General features: G+C 58.4%; 1 protein-coding gene and 1 pseudogene across 2 annotated transcripts; one reads left to right on the top strand and one right to left on the bottom strand.

The window, feature by feature from the left end:
* The first annotated feature begins 874 nt into the window (after positions 1 to 874).
* Positions 875 to 1,341, top strand: LOC308514023 (large ribosomal subunit protein eL29-like; annotated as a pseudogene). Its single transcript has one exon. The product of its transcript is annotated as a large ribosomal subunit protein eL29-like (transcript).
* Positions 1,342 to 2,574: 1,233 nt separating this feature from the next.
* Positions 2,575 to 6,777, bottom strand: LOC308514682 (DNA dC->dU-editing enzyme APOBEC-3G-like). The gene is made up of 5 exons (XM_081084948.1): positions 6,701 to 6,777; positions 5,807 to 5,948; positions 3,744 to 4,008; positions 3,215 to 3,330; positions 2,575 to 2,937 (listed from the first exon to the last, which is right to left on the bottom strand). Exons 1-5 carry the CDS (start codon positions 6,727 to 6,729, stop codon positions 2,908 to 2,910), a joined length of 582 nt encoding a protein of 193 aa, XP_080941074.1. The 5' UTR covers positions 6,730 to 6,777; the 3' UTR covers positions 2,575 to 2,907.
* Between the last annotated feature and the right edge of the window lie 11,835 nt (positions 6,778 to 18,612).

Here is an 18,612-nt window from a genome sequence, read left to right as displayed (position 1 = left end):
AGTCGGGACAGACACCCATTCCAGGTGATTAACCAATGACTGGGACTAATGAGGTCATATTTACGTCAGGGCTCGGCTCCTTCCCACTGCAGGTGCCCAGTGTTGGCTTCTTTCAGACCAGCTCCCTGAGGTAGAAAAACGCCCTGGGTGAGGGGCTCAGCGGGTTGGAGCGTCCTCCCCTACCCCAAAAGCCTGGGGGCTCAACTCCCAGTCGGGGCACATACCTAGGTTGTGGGCTCCATCCCTGGTTGGGGCCCCTATGAGAAACCATCCATGTTTCTTGCTCTGAAATCAATCAAGTTTTATAAACCATTTTTTAAAAAATGGTTATGGCAGCACCAAGCCCCACATGTTCACCACACACCATCCAAACCAATTGTGTGTCCCAGAATTCCCAGGAAAAAGTCCTTCGGTTCACAGTGATTGGACAGATTTAGGTCACGTGCACTTCCGACCCAATCATGGTGTGGCTGGGGGTGGATCCCACTGATTGCCCCGCCCCTGCCATAATGGCCAAAACCTGCAAAACAGACACGGAAGGCAGGTGGCAGGGACATCTCACTGATATGAAACTATTCTTAGCATTTAAACATTGAAAATACTATCTTGCAATTTAAAATCATTGCAGACACTCTGCCTTTTCTTTTTTCTTTTTTTTTCTTTTTTGCTACAAACTGGTGATCTGTGATGTGAAAACTTGGAGGAATTGTGTCTTAAGAAGATACTGCAAGGATCTAATACCTAAAGCACATCCCTTGCAAATCCACGTTCTTCTAAGTCGCAAATGCTTCCAACAGTTACACACGCCTCCTGATAACACTCTCCTTCAGCTTCCGGTCCCTGGAGCTCGGGAGCCGCGGGCTTCTGTGCAGAGATGGCCAAGCCCAAGAGCCACACCACCCACCACCAGTCCCGAAAATGGCACAGAAGCGGCATCAAGAAACGCCGGTCACAAAGATACGACTCTCTTAAGGGGGAAGACCCCAAGCTCCTCAGGGACATGCCCTTTGCCAAGAAGCACAACAAGAAGAGCCTGACAAGATGCAGGCCAACAACGCCAAGGCCGTGAGCACAGGCGCTGAGGACTTCAAGGCCCTGGTCAAGCCTAAGGAGCCCAAAGGGCTGCAGCCGCAAACTCAGTGGACCTGCCTGCATGGCTCACCCCAAGCTTGGGAAACGTGCTGGTGCCGCATTGCCAAGGGGCTCAGGCTCTGCCGGCCGAAGGCCAAAGCCAAGGCGGAAACCAAGACCCAGGCTGTGGGTGCGGCCACAGCTCAGGCTCCCAAAGGTGCCCAGGCCCCACGAAGGCTGCACAGTAGAGGCCTCTGTCTGCCGACGTGAGGACGGAAGGTCTGGGGGGCCCTTGGGCTGCTGTCTGCGGGGCCCTGGTGCCCTCCTGTGCTGTTTGTGCAAATAAACCTGCGGCAGGATCTGTCTGTCAACAAACAAACAAACAAAAAACTCTCCTCCATCCTCTCCCTCCTGAGGGAATGGGGTCAGGAAACGGCAGGGAGGGAGCTGGAAGCATCAGGCCAGACGTTCAGATGTGGAGGTGGCCGCCATCTGAGGCTTGGAGGAGACCAGCATGAGGAGACAACCCCCAGAGCTGAGTTGGGGGTTGGGGGGGTGTGGGGTGTGGGCCCGGTTTTAACAGCATCAACTGAGCGTCTGAGCCAGGCCCACACTGTCCTCCTCCTCCCACAGGGCTTGTCCTGGGAAACAAGCTGACTTTCAGCCCCTCCAAGGCGGCCACAGTCCCTGACAGCCCAGCCTTCTGTCTGTGATCTCCTTCCTGCCACTTGTCTCCCACCATTGGCCCCCACCCCACAGCACCCCACCCCACCCCACCCCACCACCCCTCTCCCCTCCTCTTCTTCCATCTCTTCAGGTCACGTTGTCTATCAAGTCTTCCCTCTGGCTCTGTGTCCTCCTGACTCAGCCCCCTCCTACTGCTTTGGCCACAAGCATCATGACTGTCCTTATTCTCTATCCCTCCAATGTCTCTCACTAAAGGACTCAGTCCCAGTCCCTCACAGTCCTGTGTGAGGCTGTGACAGGGGGGTCCGGACATGTGAGCAGAAGCCTGTGGTGAGGGACCTGGAGCCTTCGTTGCCTGGAAGGCCTGTGCAGGATGCCAGCTGCCAGGGGCTCGCTCAGCATGATTCAGGCTCCACAGAGACACGGCAGGACAGACAGCCGCTGCCTGCACTGCATCCTGCGTGGCCAGGTCCTGGGAAGGGCAGAGGGATCCTGTCTGCAGGGAAGCCCCTCCCTCCAGCGTCCTCTCCAGGGAGTGGAACTGGAAAGGCCTGAGGACTCAGTAATCCCCGGCCCTCCCCTCAGCCAATGTCAACTTCAACTGCTCTTCCCAATAGTGACCCTGGGCCTCTCTCCTCTCCTATTGCATGGGCTGTCGTTTCAACACAGCACTACCCTCCGCACATCCTTGGTCGATGCGTTTAGGCTTTTGGGTTTGAGCTTCTGCTCCTATAAATATTACTGACTTTACTTGGCCAGTGGCAATTAGTGTGGCCACCGCGCTCCCAGGAGGTACCTACAGAAGAGAAAGGCTTTGTCACTTTTTCAGGTGTTTATTGAACTATTTGGACTTCATGGAACACTTACAGAGGAAAACACATTGTGTGGAATATTCTTAATCTTTCATGTTATTGCTTTGGACTTATAATCAATGTAAATAATTTTCTAAATATAAAAATGATTCTGATAGTAATGAATACAATATTACTGGTGTGTATTTAGAACATATCATAGATTTTAAATGAAAAGTTAATCAGTCAGATTTTTTAAAAAATTCCTTATGAGCTCATTCGTTGCTTTTTACTGGATTCTTTGGATCAAGTTGGGGATGGTGGCACGTGATGCATTTCGTTTCTTGAAGAAAGTGTTTCATTCCTCGTTCACTAGATGACCTCCGACCTGTTTAGAGAGATTGAGTCCGTCCTTCAGTCCCTGATTCTGGATCGAGAAGGAGGAGGTGGAGGAAGCAGGGAGTGAGGCAGGTGGGAAGGTGAACAGAGCAGAGTCTGGGGCAGTCACAGAGGGGAAGGAAGGGGGCGCAGGAGAGGAGAAAGCAGAGGGACTGTGAGACCTGAGGGGAGGATGGAGCTGGGGCCCAGGAGGGAGCAGGTGACCCAGAGGCAGAGACAGGCCCAGGGAGAGAAGGGGAGGGGAGAGCAGGAGGGAGGAACCTCACCCAGAGAATGTTCTCCAGCCTCTGACATCGGACTCTTATCTTTTCTAACAGTTCAAGCTCGGGCTCGAACTGCTGGCCATGGTTGTCCACGAAGGTGTCCCAGCAGTGCTGGAGCTCTAGGGGAACAGGGAGGGAAAGGTGAGCTCCTTCTAGAGCAGGGAGGGCCCAGGTCTCTGATTCTAGGGACACACCCTCCCCATCAGAATCTCCCTGCCCCCTTTCTCTCTCCTCCCAAGGCACTGAGCTCATCCCTCAAATTCTTTCTTCCACTGGAATCTGAGGCAGCCCCTCCCCTTCTACCAGGAAGGACTGGGTCCTGATGGCACAGGGACCCACCTCCCCCCTTCCCAGGACCCCCTCTCTCCCCTGAACTCACTCCTCCAGGAGAATCCTTCCTCTCCAGACCCAGCAGCCCCCCTGCAAGCAGCTAACAGGCTTCCCCACCTGGATTCTCCTCCTGCCCCCTCTGTGCAGCCATTTTCCAGCCTCTCTGCCTGCCCACCTCCCACCCTCAGGAGTCCCTGCTGACCTTTGAGGGTCATGATGGCGAGTTTGGCCCCAGCGTCCCGCAGCCTGCGCAGCCCATCCCCATATCCATCAAGTTTGGTGTAGATACGAGCAGCGAAGATGCGCAGCTGCACGTGGCTGTTCTTGCGCAGGAAGTCCACCAGTTTCGGGGCACAGTCAGGGCAGGGGCTCCAGGAGATGTACCACGTGAGTCTGTACTGCTTCCTCTCATCCAGGTCCCAAGCAGAGACCCCAGGCAGGAAGCACAACTCTGCATGACAGAATACCTGAGCACAGAGCAGGGAGTAGAGGGACCTGTCACTTGCTGTGAACAGGGGAGGGTGGGACCAGCCAGAGGCAGGTGAGGACTGGCCTCCAGCACAGGACTGAAGGGGCGCAGCTCAGCGTCAGGATGAACGCTATTTCAATGCAGGATCTACACGGTCAAAGGGAAGGCGACTCACAAATCACATAATATCAGCATCTACAAAGGGCAGATCAGCAGTGAGGACTGTTCTACATCAGCAAACCGTGGCTCCCATGGCTCTGTAACTGATCAGTCTTCACTTAGCCAGTTGATATTCCAATCACCATGGAATTTCATTAGTTTTGATTTTTTAAAGTTTTCCATTAAATATGGTTCTTTTTTCAAATCCTCACCTGAGGAGATTTTTTCCATTTACCTTTAGAGAAAGGGTGGAGGGGTGGAGGCGGGGCAGATAGAGAGAAACATCAACATGGGAGAGACACATCCACTGGTAGCCCACCCCACGCTCCACCACCCAGAGCCAGGGATCAAAGCTGCAACTGAGATAAGTGCCCTTGGCCTGGCATCCTACCCCCGGCCCCTGGCTGTGCAGGCTGACGCTCTAACCACTGAGAAAACAGATCTGGGCTCCATGTGATTCACCTTGGTACAGAGTCCCCAGAGAGCCTCTATTTGTGCCCAAAGCCTATGCCTTCAGGAGCTGCCCCTAGTCAGCCCCTGCAGGGAGACAAAGGGCTGAGGGCAGCCAGCCGGTCTGGTTCAGTGGGTTGAGCAACGACCCATCTACAAACAGGTCACAGGTTCCTGGTCAGGGCCCAGGGCCAGGTTGCAGGCTTGATTCTCAGGAGGAGCCGTGCAGGAGGCAGCAGCCAACCAATGGTTCTCTCTCATGAATGATGTTTCAATCTCTCTCTCCCTTTCTCTCTGGAAACAATAAAATTCTTATAAATAAATAAATAAATAAATAAATAAATAAATAAATAAATAGCTGAGGTCAGAGGGAGGAGGCAGCTGAGCCCCAAGGTCCTGGGCCTGATGCCACAGGGGTGGGTGCTCCCTCCAGGCAGGGGAGCTCTCCCTTTGCTCCCCCACCACCAGCTCCCGCCTGTGCACCAGCACCTCCACACGCTTCTACTCTGGGCTTTCCCTGTGCTGCGCCCAAGGGTGACACACTCTGCGGGAAGAAGGGGTGAGGGCACCGAGGCAGAGGTGGGGAGACACGGGATGAGCGTCGCTGCTGGGCTCCCAGGGTTATGGAGATGAGCCCACCCGCCCAGGGAAGGATTTTCAACCAGGGGCTCAGGGAGGAGGAAGAGGTCAGGCCCACGGAGCTGGCGCAGAGCCCTGGTGGCAGAGGATGGTGCCTGGGGACCCAGGAGGAGTCCTGGGCTCCATGCAGCTGGCAGTGCACTTGTGGGGACAGCACCCTGTCAGGCTCTCCCAGGAGTGACTGGAGGGAGCACCAAGGTGGAGCTCTGCTCTCTGGGCCGAGGCTGCCCGGGCGGAGCGAGGGAAGCAGGGCCCCTTTGTCCAGGGGCCTTTCCCTCTGGCCTGACCCCTCCTCAGAGGCACAGCAGGAGGGACAGGCTGACCCTGGAGGCTGGGCTGACCCTGGGCTGGTGGGCCCAGGCCCTGGGACACTGTCACTGCTTTCTGATGTGGGGCTCCAAGCTGCCAATCACAGCAGAGTCCGTCCTCCCTGCCTCTGGGCAACACCACAGCAGCTGGAGCCAAGGGACATTGCTCAGAGGACACCCCGAGGGCATGGAAACCTTCTCCCCGAGTGTCCCGGGGCCCTGCCTGCTGTGCTCACTCACCTCGTTGCGCAGGAAGCCCTGGAGCTCCTCCACTGGGACCCAGGCGTCGCCCTCCCGGACCTCCACCTCGTAGCACAGGTATGTTTCAGTCGCCCATGTGATACCAAAGTTGCTCTTGAAGGTGGTTGCATCCATCAGGGGTCTGTGGGCACAGGCAGGAGGAAGCAACGCATGGGGCTCCTTTGGGGATCACCCCATTGTCCTCCCTCTGCACCCACTTCCCTGTTAGACCCGCAGAGGAGGTACGTCCACTCACTTTGCTGGAGCCACCTGACCTCCCTCTCTGACCCCTTCGGGATTCGTGGGGGAGTCAGCCCAGTCCTTTTGTCAGGGTCTCCCCGGGAGCAGTGCAGGGGCTCAGAGCTCTGACGGGGCCTCTCCTGGCATCACCATCCTGCCCTCGTCCTGCTGACCCAGCCCTGCCAGGTTCAGGCCCAGTGGCACTCTTTCGTCTGCTCTTCTGGGTTAACCTGAGCCACATGGTGCATCGGGGGAAAGGGTGGCCCCATTGGGGAAAAGAGATGCCAACATAGTCTTCTCAGATAACTCATGACATTTCCCTTCTCATCATGAAACAATCATGTTCTTTACAAAAACCAAAACATAAATCTGAACATGACCTCCTAGGGGCTCAGTTGAGAGCAGACAGAATAGATTTCATGGGAGACGGAGGGAGCGGAGAAACGGACCCTCAAGGGCGATCCCCAGGGTCTAGCCGGGGGTTAGGGGAGGCAGGTAGGACAGGCCAACTGGGGATCAGCTGAGGGGTCCTGGACATAGAAGGGCCATCAGGAGGGACAGGAGAAGCAGGGGGTTCCCCAGGGAGAAGGCAAGTCCCTCAGGGAGCCAGGAGGAGGAGCCCAGAAGCAGGGCTGCTCCAGGGGCGGGTGGTACCTGCCACTTGGTGCTGGGTTGTCCTCCATGTCTCAGCTTCTTCACCTTCTCTGCTGGTCACGGCCCGTCCTCCGTCTGGGACACTTTCAAGGACTGAGGTGCCTTATATGCCATCGAGGCACCTGGAAACTGCTGAGCTGGCACTGCTGAGCCCCACCCCTTCCCTAAACTCAGGCCACTCATGCCACCCACATGGCGTCATATGAGAGGGAACTTTTCTGACCAAATGTCTCATCCTGTGTCCTCAGGGGCAAGTTAGGTGTTGGTTTCTCTGTTCTGACAAAGGCCCTCCCTGGACTGACCTGGGCCAGTGAGGTCTCCGGAGGTGGGGTCACCCTGGGCAGCACAGCACAGCCAGCAGGAGGCGAGAGCGCAGGTGAGAGGACAGGTGCTCCCACCTGAGGAGGGTCCGGGCACGGGACACGGAGCCCCCACAGGACAGGCCCCGGGTGCCCAGCCCTGACTCTCCCGCGGCCGCCAGTGCAGGGCGTGGCCGGGCCCAGTGCAGGGACCTGCGGGGCTGAGCCAGGAGGGAGACTCTGCCCTGAGGGGAAGGGCAGGGCGGGACCACCGTGAGCTGAGCTCCCCTTAGGAGCCACCCTGTAGGGGAGGGAGCTGGACTCGGAGCCTTTGTCCGCCCATCACACAGAGGAGAACAGAGAGGCTCCCAGCAGGGCGGCCGGGATGGCCTGGGAGCAGAGGATGCAGGGTGTGCCCGCCTCAGGAAGGGGCACCGCTGGTCCTCTCCACCCCCAGCCGCGAGGAACGGGGGGACTGTGTTCCAGGCTCAAGTGTGACCTGAGCCCCAGCTGGTAGGGTTTGTCCCCGAGAGGATGCCCCTCTGTCCCACTGACTGTCCATCCGGCTCCTCTCAGACCCCCCTGTGCCGGCCCCAGGCTCCCTCCCAGGGGACGTGCCCAGCTCAGGGAGGGCAGGGCCAGCCCCATGGAGTCCGACCCTGGCCGCCCGCACTGAGAACCAGGCTGCTCCCTTTGAGACCGGCTCCTCACATCCTTCACCTGTAATACAGGGTCCCCCTCATTCTGGGCTGGGCGCCCCTCCACATGCACTAACAGGTGTCCTCTGCACCGAGCCCCTCCCACCTGCTCTGTCCTTGGACCTTGGTGGCCCTGGGAGCAGCCATGCTGTCCTGCTGCAGGCTCAGGGCTTTGCAGGGTGGAACGGGCACATCCGGGTGTGCTGTGGGTTCTGCTAGTGCTGCTACTTCACTGGTCACGATCTCCACCCAAACACACCGTCCACACCCAGGAGTTTCCCGAGACCAGGCCTGGGGTCCCCAAGACTCTCCCCGGTGCTGCCCCAGATCTGTGTCCCAGGGAGGGGGAGTGGTGTCAGATCCAGGCCAGCTGCCTCCTGCACCCCAAGGTCTCCTCCTGTCATGCAACCCACAAAGCGCTTCTGAGTCCACACCTCACCCCAGGTGCCAGAGCGGGGTCTCCTGGCACAAACCCTGTGCCAGGGCAGCGAGTGCGAAGTCCTAATGCACAAGGCCCGGTGCCCTGGGGGCCCTGGAAAGGTGTCCCCCCAGGCCTACCCTGCCCCTCCCAAGTCCCCTGCAGCCAGAGGGCAGCGCCCTGGGCTCAGCGCTGCAGCGCTTGCCCGCCTGAGCGCATAAGGCTCTTCTGGGGCGTCTATTGGACCCAGGAGGGGCCATCACCCCAGGACAGCGCTGTGCTCTCTGTCCCTGAGGCAGGTCTCACCGCCAGTCTAGCTCCTCAGCCAGCAGCTCTGAGGTCTCTTCTGGAATGTTCCCCAGGACCTCCTCCCTCCCCACACCCTCTCCCCCAGCCAGGCGTCCTGAGCTGCTCTCTGCTGATGGCTGGCTGCCCCTCTGTTACGCGGACCAGCCTGGCCCAGCTGGTCTCCACTCCCGGGAGTCGCTCTGCAGTGAGTGTCGAGCACAGAGGCGGCTGGAGAGCCCAGTGAGACCAGGGCCGCCGCGTGTCAGAGGGTGGCACCTCCTCCCGGAGGTTTCATGTCTTGTGTGATTTGTCTGAGTCAAGTCTCCCAGGGGCAGGAGGAGAGGATGCCTGGGCGGCCCTCACCTCTGTCTCTGGGTCCCTGCCCTCCCCGGGGCCCCATCCAGGCATCCTCTCCCAGCTCCCCCAGAGCCTGGCCCCCTGGGTGCAGGAGAGGCGGGCACCTGCTCCTCCCGGTCCCCCTCAGCCAGGCCAGCACCTGGTGTGGTAAAGGCATCGGTAGAGCCTCGTGTTGAACTGGTTTAAAGCGGCCTGGCCCACAGCGAGTGGGGAGCGGGGAGCATGCCTCTCCCTCCGTCTGTGCGGTGAGAAGAAGGAAGGAATGAACCCTGTGTTTCCTGGGGAAGGACAGTCCCTCCCCATGTCCGTCTCTGGAAGGTTGAGTGAAGAATGTAAAGCAATTCCTACATCCTTCTGGAGTTTTCCACCGAAATGCGCAAACTTCTGAACAGGAGGAAGGATGCAGGCCCCGAGGGAGAGGGTGGGCGCGGGTGCGGGAGAGCGGCCCCTGGGCGGGTGCACACCATGCTGGGATGGGTGCTGATCCCTTGTCAGGGAAACGGGGGACAGGGCGGGTGCCCCGGGGAAGCCCAGGCTGAGGTCGGAGAGCCAGGCCGGCCCGCTCTGCCCCGTCGCTCTGGCCTGGGATGGACGATCTGGATGTGTCTGGAGTCCGGGCCAGGCTGCCCTGTAGGAGGTGTCAGGTCTGCCGTCCTGAGCCCCAGCCCAGCCCCGGTCTCAGCACTGTCCCCAGGCTGTCCCGGCCCCTCTCCTGTCTCAGGCCCTGGGCCACGGGCAAAGCTCTGAGGTGGGGGCCCGGGAGGTGGGGGTGGAGCAGCACAGTAGGACCACCTGTCCTCTCTCGGGGTGCCCCCTCCACCCGGACACGGCACCTTGTGGATGTTTTGGTCCCTTGTTCCCAGAAATGGAGATGGGGCCCTGGCTGGTTTGGCTCAGTGGATAGAGCTTTGGGCCTGGGACTGAAGGGTCTTGGGTTCAATTCAGGTCAAGGGCACGTGCCCAGGTTTCAGGCTAGGTCCCAAACAGAGCGCTTGCAGGAGGCAGCCAATCAATGATTCTCATCATTGATATTTCTAATCTATTCCTCTCTCTTCCTCTCTGAAATTATATATATATATTAAAAAAAGAAAAAGAAAAAGAAATGGAGATGGGGCTTCTGTCAGAGCCCAGAAATGGAAAGGGAAGGAGCAGATGGGAGGTTGAGGTTCTTCCCGTAAAACACACGTGGGGAGTGGCGACATCTCCTGTCTCGGTCAGAGAGGAGGGAGGCTTCGGGTGTGTCGGGGAACCCTGACGTGGTTCCTTTTTGTCACATGTGAGCAAGTGAGCCTGTGCCCCTTGCGTCTGGGCCGGGGATGGGCTGGGCCAGGGATGGGCTGGGCCGTATGGCACAGGCACAATTGGGGGTGAGGCCTGCTCTTGACATATTTGTGGCTTTTAAGGTCCTGGGGACACTGAGGAGGAGCTGGCTGGTGTCACCACCCCAGGGTCGCAGCCTGCAGACGGGGCAAGGTGTGCGGCCTCCCACAGCCCCGAGGAAAGGGCCTGGGGCCCCTTCTCCCTGGGGTTCCTCAGCCTCAGCCCCTGGCTGACAGCGGGGCCCAGGCTCCTCCTCTGCTGGGTTTGCATCCTGACTGCCAGGAGCCGGCCAGTGGGGAGGGGACCCTCCGCACAGAATCAACCCTCGACAATTGAGTCTATTCTTGCTACTCTCCACTTTACCAGCGTCCACCTGCTCCAGAGCCTGAGGCAGGAAGAGGGAAGCCTGTGATCCATCCACAGAACCCGGGTTTTCATGTTGTTTTGCAATCGCAAGAACCCCTCGACGCGGTCTCTCCTGAGTCCCGTGAGGACAGTGGCTGGAGGCTGACTCTGTTCCTCAGGTCTGACTACTTGGAGAATTATGGTTGTCCCCTGTCTACTATCCCTGGTCCTCAGGTCCTAAGGACATGTGGAGCTGTGGTAGTCCCCTGTCCCTGGTCCTCAGGTCTGACGACCTGGAGAGCTGTGGCTGTCCCCTGTCCCCTCTCATTGGCTCTGGGCCAGGGAGGGTGTGGCTCTGTCTCTGAGGGCGCCTCCTCTTGGGGGTGAGACAGGCCTGAGGGGTGTGAGCCCCCGGATCCTCTCTGGTCCCTCTCAAATCCCTCTGCCGTGTATACAGTAGGTGCTCAGTGTGTGTGCAAACTGTGACTTGCCAAGACTTTGGGGAAGTGGAAGGGCTTTGGGGAAGTAGGAGCCTGGCTTCCATCCAGCTCTCAGGAGAGGATTCCGCTCATTGCAGCAGCCACAGCAACCTGGGCGTTCACCGTGCCCAGCCCGCACACACGCCCATTTTCCTTTAATCAACAATTCCTTTTTTTTTTTTTTTACCCTTACCCGAGGGTATTTCCATTGATTTGTAGAGAGAGTGGAAGAGAGATGGAAAGACAGAGAGAAACACCAGGGCCCAGGCTGGGAAGGAGCCTGCAACCAAGGTCCATGCCCTTCACCAGAACTGAACCCGGGACCCTTCTGTCCGCAGGCTGACGCTCTATCCACTGGGCCAAACCGGCCAGGGCAGCACATTCCATCCTATAAAGTCCAAGATGCTTGGGAACTCAGTGCCTGTCTTCTCCCACTGGTGTCCTCGGACTCCCAGTGGCTGCCCAGCTGCAGGCATCGGCCCGCATCCCAGGCAAAGGGAAGCACATAGGACCCACCCCAGGCCTGCGAGCCCGGACGTCCTGTTGGACACAGGTGTCGCTGTCCACCACGAGGGTGCCGGAGGAGAGCCCCACGACTTCACAGTTTCAGCTGGAGCATGAGACCCCACTGGTCCTCCTTGAGGCCCTCCTGCCCCTCCGTCTGGGCGCCCCCAGCCCTGGCCGCCCCTGTCCCCTCTCCTCTCTGCTCCCCCATCCAGACTCCTCACCTCAGTTTCCTGAGCGGGTCCTCCTCCCACAGCCGCTCCTCCTGTGCTCCCTGCCTCCCAGGGTCTGAGCAGCTGTGTTAGTCTTTCTGTGACGAGTCTCTACCGGGATCTTTAGGGCCCAAAGGACATGGACTTGACTCTGGACACACCCTCCTCCGTGCTCAGGGACCCTGGACCTGACTTCCACTCTGGGCCTTGGGCTCCTCCCTTCAAACACAGGGGTAATGACAGTGACGGACCATGGGGCTGTGTGACAGGTAGATGATAATGTGAGCGGCAAGGGCTTAGGACCGTATCTGAGACAGTTGTCCCTCAACAAACGATGATCTTTCGTTTAGAAAGAGGGGAACATCCCTTGGTGGTAAGTCCCTCAATCCACAAATCACCCACCATCGCTCACACACATGCAGCCAGGACCCTGGGGAGCAGGGCAGGGCCGGCTCCTGGGGAGGCACGGAGAAGGGAAGGTGCCCAGGGCAGTGTCCAGACAGAGGGGATGAGCGAGGAGCAGCCACCAGGAAGGCGAGCCGTCTCCGGGGAGGGGCCTACACTGGGGCAGAAGCTCAGGGGCAGACAGACCTCAGCGCCAGGGCCTGAGAGGTCAGGGCTGTGGCTGCAGCCCCGGGTCTGTCCCCAGCGCACTCCCCGCGGCATGCTGGCTCCGTGGCTGTGGCTGATTCCCTGGTTTCCAGCTGGTGGTCCCACCGCAGGTGCCACAGATATGACAAAGGTTGGGCTTGGCACTCAGCTGTGTCTGGGCAACGGGCCCGAAGGCTGCCCTGACTCACCAAACACACACACACACACACACACACACACACACACACACTCAGCAGATGACAAGCAGGAATCTCCTAGGTTCTCCAGACACACCCACAGGCTCCTGTCTGAGTGGCAGGAAGCAGAGGACATCCTACTCCCAGGCGGGTTTCCAAGAAACTCATCATCAAATCAGTTCCTCATCATCCAATCAGCTCCTTGGGTTCCTGGACTCTGGCAAGAGCCCCCACTTCTCTTCCTGGAAGCCATTGACCAAGACGCAGTCACTCTGGGAAAGCCGACGAGCGGGTAGAAGACACGGGGTCTCACATGACAAGAGGGGTCCCCAGTCTCTGCGCTGTCACATGCAGGTCCAGGCAGACTTGACCCCCAGCTCCCAGGGCCCCGTCGCCTGAGGCACGCGGGCTCGGAGCTTTCTCCCTGATACGGGGACCCTGAGACCTTGGAGCGGGTAGCTCACAGCTGAGGACACGGCTGAGCCCTGGGCTCGCCACCTCAGCCTGTCCTCCTGCCAGAAGGCCACCTGCGGGAAGCTGACCTGGGCCTCATGCAGAGCAGCCTCTTGCCCGGGGAGTGTGGCTGAGAGGTTGAGCATCGACCTATGAAGCAGGCGTTCCCAGTCAATTCCCCGTCAGGGCACATGCCCGGGTTGTGAGCTCAATCCCCAACGAGAGGGGTGCAGGAGGCAGCCGATCAATGATTCTCCCTCATCATTGATGTTTCTAAGTTTCTCTCCCTCTCCCTTCCTTTCTGAAATCAATAAAAAATATTAAAAAGAAACATACAACAACGTGTCTTCTGATTTGATGATGAGGAGCTGATTCGATGATGAGGTTCTGGCAAACCAGCCTGGGAGTGGGGACGTCATCTGCCGCCTGCCACTCAGACGGAGGCCGGTGGGTGTTGTCTGGAGAACCTAGGAGATTCCTGCTTGTCATCTGCTTGCGTATGTGTGTGTCTGTGTGTGTGTGTGTGTGTCTGTGTGTCTGTGTGTGTGTGTGTGTGTCTGTGTCTGGTGAGTCAGGGCAGCCTTCGGGCCCGTTGCCCAGACACAGGTGTGTGCCAAGCTCGATCTTTGTCGTATCAGTGGCACCTGCGGTGGGACCACCAGCTGGAAGCAAGGGAATCAGCCACAGCCATGGAGCCAGCATGCCGCGGGGAGTGCGCTGGGGACAGACCCGGGGCTGCGCTGGGCATGTCCCCTGGGAGGGAACGTGGGGCTGGCACAGGGTGGTCTGAGAGGAGCCGGATGGACAGTCAGTGGGACAGAGGGGCATCCTCTCAGAGACAAACCCTACCAGCTGGGGCTCAGGTCACACTTGAGCCTGGAACACAAAGTCCCCCCGTTCCTCGCAGCTGGGGGTGGAGAGGACCAGCCTTGCTCCTTCCTGAGGCGGGCACACCCTGCATCCTCTGCTCCCAGGCCCTCCCGGCCGCCCTGCTGGGAGCCTCTCTGTTCTCCTCTGTGTGATGGGCGGACAAAGGCTCCGAGTCCAGCTCCTTCCCCTACAGGGTGGCTCCTAAGGGGAGCTCAGCTCACGGTGGTCCCGTCCTGCCCTTCCTCTCAGGGCAGAGTCTCCCTCCTGGCTCAGCCCCGCAGGTCCCTGCACTGGGCCCGGCCATGCCCTGCACTGGCGGCCGCGGGAGAGTCAGGGATGGGCACCCGGCGCCTGTCCTGTGGGGGCTCCGTGTCCCGTGCCCGGACCCTCCTCAGGTGGGAGCACCTGTCCTCTCACCTGGGCTCTCACCTCCTGCCTGGCTGTGCCCTGCTGCCCAGGGTGACCCCACCTCCGGGGACCTCACTGGCCCAGGTCAGTCCAGGGAGGGCCTTTGTCAGAACAGAGAAACCAAAACCTAACTTGCCTCTGAGGACATAGGATGAGACATTTGCGCAAAAAAGTTCCCTCTCCTATGACGCCATGTGGGTGGCATGAGTGGCCTGAGTTTAGGGAAGGGGCGGGGTGAAGCAGGGCCGGCTCAGCAGGTTCCAGGTGCTCTGATGGCATATAAGGCACCTCAGTCCTTGAAAGCAGCACAGGAGGAGGACGGGCCGTGACCTGCAGAGAAGGTGAAGGAGCTGAGACAGGGAGGACAACCCAGCACCAACTGGCATCAATAAAAAATCTTAAAAAGAAACATACAACAACGTGCCTTCTGATTTGATGATGAGGAGCTGATTCGATGATGAGGTTCTGGCAAACCAGCCTGGGAGTGGGGACATCCTCTGCCGCCTGCCACTCAGACGGAGGCCTGTGGGTGTGTCTGGAGAACCTAGGAGATTCCTGCTTGTCATCTTTCTGCTCTGCACTGATTTTTCATTGTTAAATGGCATTTAAATATATAAAATAAATATCAAAATCTATTCTTTCTGCTCTGCACTGAGGCCCTTGGACAGTGATGGCGAACCTATGACACGCGTGTCAGAGGTGACACGCGAACTCATTTTTTTTGGGGTGATTTTTCTTTGCTTAATGGCATTTAAATATATAAAATAAATATCAAAAATATAAGTCTTTGTTTTACTATGCTTGCAAATATCAAAAAATTTCTATATGTGACACGGCACCAGAGTTAAGTTAGGGGTTTTCAAAATGCTGACACGCCGAGCTCAAACGGTTCGCCATCACTGCCCCAGGAGGTCACGTTCAGATTTATGTTTTGGTTTTTGTAAAAAACACGATTGTTTTCATGATGAGAAGGGAAATGTCATGAGTTATTTGAGAAGACTAGTTTGGCCTCTCTTTTCCCCGATGGGACCACCCTTTCCCCTGATGGACCACGTGGCTCAGGTTAACCCAGAGGAGCAGAGGAAACAGCGCCCCTGGGCTGCACCTGGCAGGGCTGGGTCAGCGGGACGAGGGCAGGACGGTGATGCCAGGAGAGGCCCCGTCAGAGCTCTGAGCACCTGCACTGCTCCCGGGGAGACCCTGACAAAAGGACTGGGCTGACTCCCCAGGAGCTCCCGAAGGGGTCAGAGAGGGAAGTTAGGTGGCTCCAGCTAAGTGAGTGGGCGCCTGTCCTCTGTGGGTCTAGCCGGGATGTAGGTGCAGAGGAGAGGAGAACGGGGTGATCCGCAGAGGAGCCCCATGCCTTGGGTTCCTACTGCCTGTGCCCACAGACCCTTGATAGATGGAACCACCTTCGAGGTCAACTTCGGTCATAACTGGGAGAAAAAAACATACCTGTGCTACGAGGTGGAGGTCCGGGAGGAGGACACCTGGGCCCGAGTGGAGGAGCTCCAGGGCTTCCTGCGAAACCAGGTGAGCGAGCACAGCAGGCAGGGCCCCCGGGAAACTCGGGGAGAAGGTCTCATGCCCGCGGGTGTCCTCTGAGCAATGTCCCTTGGCTCCCAGCTGCGGTGGCGTTGCCCAGAGGCAGGGAGGACGGACTCTGCTGTGATTGGCAGCTTGGAGCCCCACATCAGAAAGCAGTGACAGTGTCCCAGGGCCTGGGCCCACCAGCCCAGGGTCAGCCCAGCCTCCAGGGTCAGCCTGTCCCTCCTGCTGTGCCTCTGAGGAGGGGTCAGGCCAGAGGGAAAGGCCCCTGGACAAAGGGGCCTTTCTCCCCTGGCCCCGCCCGGGCAGCCTCGGGCCAGAGAGCAGAGCTCCCCCTTGGCGCTCCCTCCAGTCACTCCTGGGAGAGCCTGGCAGGGTGCTGTCCCCACAAGTGCACTGCCAGCTGCACGGAGCCCAGGACGCCTCCTGGGTCCCCAGGTACCATCCTCTGCCGACAGCGCTCTGTGCCAGCTCCGTGGGCCTGACCTCTTCCTCCTCCCTGAGCCCCGGGTGGAAAACCCTTCCCTGGATGGGTGGGCTAATCTCCAAAACCCCGTGACCCCAGCAGCGACGCTCATCCCGTGTCTCCCACCTCTGCCTCGGTGCCCTCACCCCTTCTTCCCGCAGAGTGTGTCACCCTTGAGCGCAGCACAGCGGAAGCCCAGAGTAGAAGCATGTGGAGGTGTTGGTGCACAGGCGGAGCTGGAGGTTGGGGAGCAGAGGGAGAGCGCCCCTGCCTGGAGGAAGCACCCACCCCTGTGGCATCAGGCCCAGGACCTTGGGGCTCAGCTGCCTCCTCCCTCTGACCTCAGCTATTTATTTATTTATATTTAGTTACTTACTTACTTATTTATTTACTTATTTGAAAGACTTTTATTGATTCCAGAGATGAAGGGAGAGGGATAGAATCATCAGTGATGAGAAAGAATCATTGGTTGGTGTTGCCTCCTGCACTTCCCCTAAGGGGAATCACGCCTCAACCAGGGCCTGGGCTCTGACCAGGAATGGAACCGGTGACCTCTTTGTGGATGGGTCGCTGCTCAACCCACTGAACCACACCGGCTGGGGTGCCCTCCTCTCTTTGTCTCCCTGCAGGGGCTGACTAGGAGCAGCTCCTGAAGGCATAGGCTTTGGGCACAAATAGAGGCTCTCAGGGGACTCTGTACCAAGGTGAATCACATGGAGCCCAGATCTGTTTTCTCAGTGGTTAGAGCGTCAGCCTGCACAGCCAGGGGCCGGGGTAGGATTGCAGGCCAAGGGCACTTATCTCAGTTGCAGCTCTGATCCCTGGCCCCGGGTCTTGGAGCCTGGGGTGGGCTACCAGTGGATGTGTCTCTCCCACATTGATGTGTGTCTCTCTCTCTCTGCCCCCTCCTCCATCCCTCCACCCTTTCTCTTAAGATCAATGGAAAAAATCTCCCCAGGTGTGGATTTGAGAAAAGAACCATATTTAATGGAAAACTTTAAAAAATCAAAACTAATGGTGAATGAAACATCAACAGGCTAAGTGAAGACTGATCAGTTACAGAGCCATGGGAGCCATGGTTTGCTGATGTAGAAGAGTCCTCACTGCTGATCTGCCCTTTGTAGATGCTGATATCATGTGATTCATGAGTCGCCTTCCCTTTGACCGTGTAGATCCTGCATTGAAATAGCATTCATCCTGACGCTGAGCTGTGCCCCTTCAGTCCTGTGCTGGAGGCCAGTCCTCACCTGCCTCTGGCTGGTGCCACCCTCCCCTGTTCACAGCAAGTGACAGGTCCCTCTTCTCCCCGCTCTGTGCTCAGGGTGCTGACACACACTGGGAACCTCGTCATGCAGAGTTGTGCTTCCTGCCTGGGGTCTCTAGTTGGAACCTGGATGAGGGGAAGCAGCACAGACTCACCGGGTACATCTCCTGGAGCCCCTGCCCTGGCTGTGCTCCGGAGCTGGTTCAATTCCTGCGCAAGAACAGCAACGTCAGTCTGCTCATCTTCGCTGCTCGCATCTACACCTTTGTCAGTGGACATGAGGATGGGCTGCGCAAGCTGCGGGACGCTGGGGCCCAACTCGCCAATATGACCCTCAAAGGTCAGCAGGGACTCCTGAGGGTGGGAGGTGGGTGGGCAGAGAGGCTGGGAAATGGCTACACAGAGGGGGCAGGAGGAGAATCCAGGTGGGGAAGCCTGTCAGCTGCTTGCAGGGGGGCTACTGGGTCTGGAGAGGAAGGATTCTCCTGGAGGAGAGAGTTCAGGGGAGAGAGGGGGTCCGGGGAAGGGGGGAGGTGGGTCCCTGTGCCATCAGGACCCAGTCCTTCCTGGTAGAAGGGGAGGGGCTGCCTCAGATTCCAGTGGAAGAAACAATTTGAGGGATGAGCTCAGTGCCTTGGGAGGAGAGAGAAAGGGGGCAGGGCGATTCTGATGAGGAGGGTGCGTCCCTAGAATCAGAGACCTGGGCCCTCCCTGCTCTAGAAGGAGCTCACCTTTCCCTCCCTGTTCCCCTAGAGCTCCAGCACTGCTGGGAAAAATTCGTGGACAACCAGGGCCAGCTGTTCAGGCCCTGTCCTAACCTAGAAGACCACATTGGAAGCGAATCTCAGGAGCTGAAGGACATTCTTAGGGTGAGGTTCCTCCCTCCTGCTCCTCGCCCTCCCCCTTCCACTTCTCTCCCTGGGCCTGTCTCTGCCTCTGGGTCACCTGCTCCCTCCTGGGCCCCAGCTCCATCCGCCCCTCAGATCTCAGGAGTCCCTCTGCTTTCTCCTCTCCTCCGCCCCCATCCCTCCCCTCCCGTGACTGCCCCAGACTCTGCTCTGTTCACCTTCCCACCTGCCTCACTCCCTGCTTCCTCCCCCTCCTCCTTCTCGATCCAGAATCAGGCAATCTGAAGAACAGACTCAATCTCTCTAAACAGTCAGGGGTCTTCTGGTGAACGACGCATAAAACACTT

Source organism: Myotis nattereri (assembly GCF_964212035.1).
Source record: "Myotis nattereri genome assembly, chromosome: 2".
NCBI lineage: Eukaryota > Metazoa > Chordata > Mammalia > Chiroptera > Vespertilionidae > Myotis > Myotis nattereri.
This window is presented reverse-complemented; position numbering and strand designations above follow the sequence as displayed.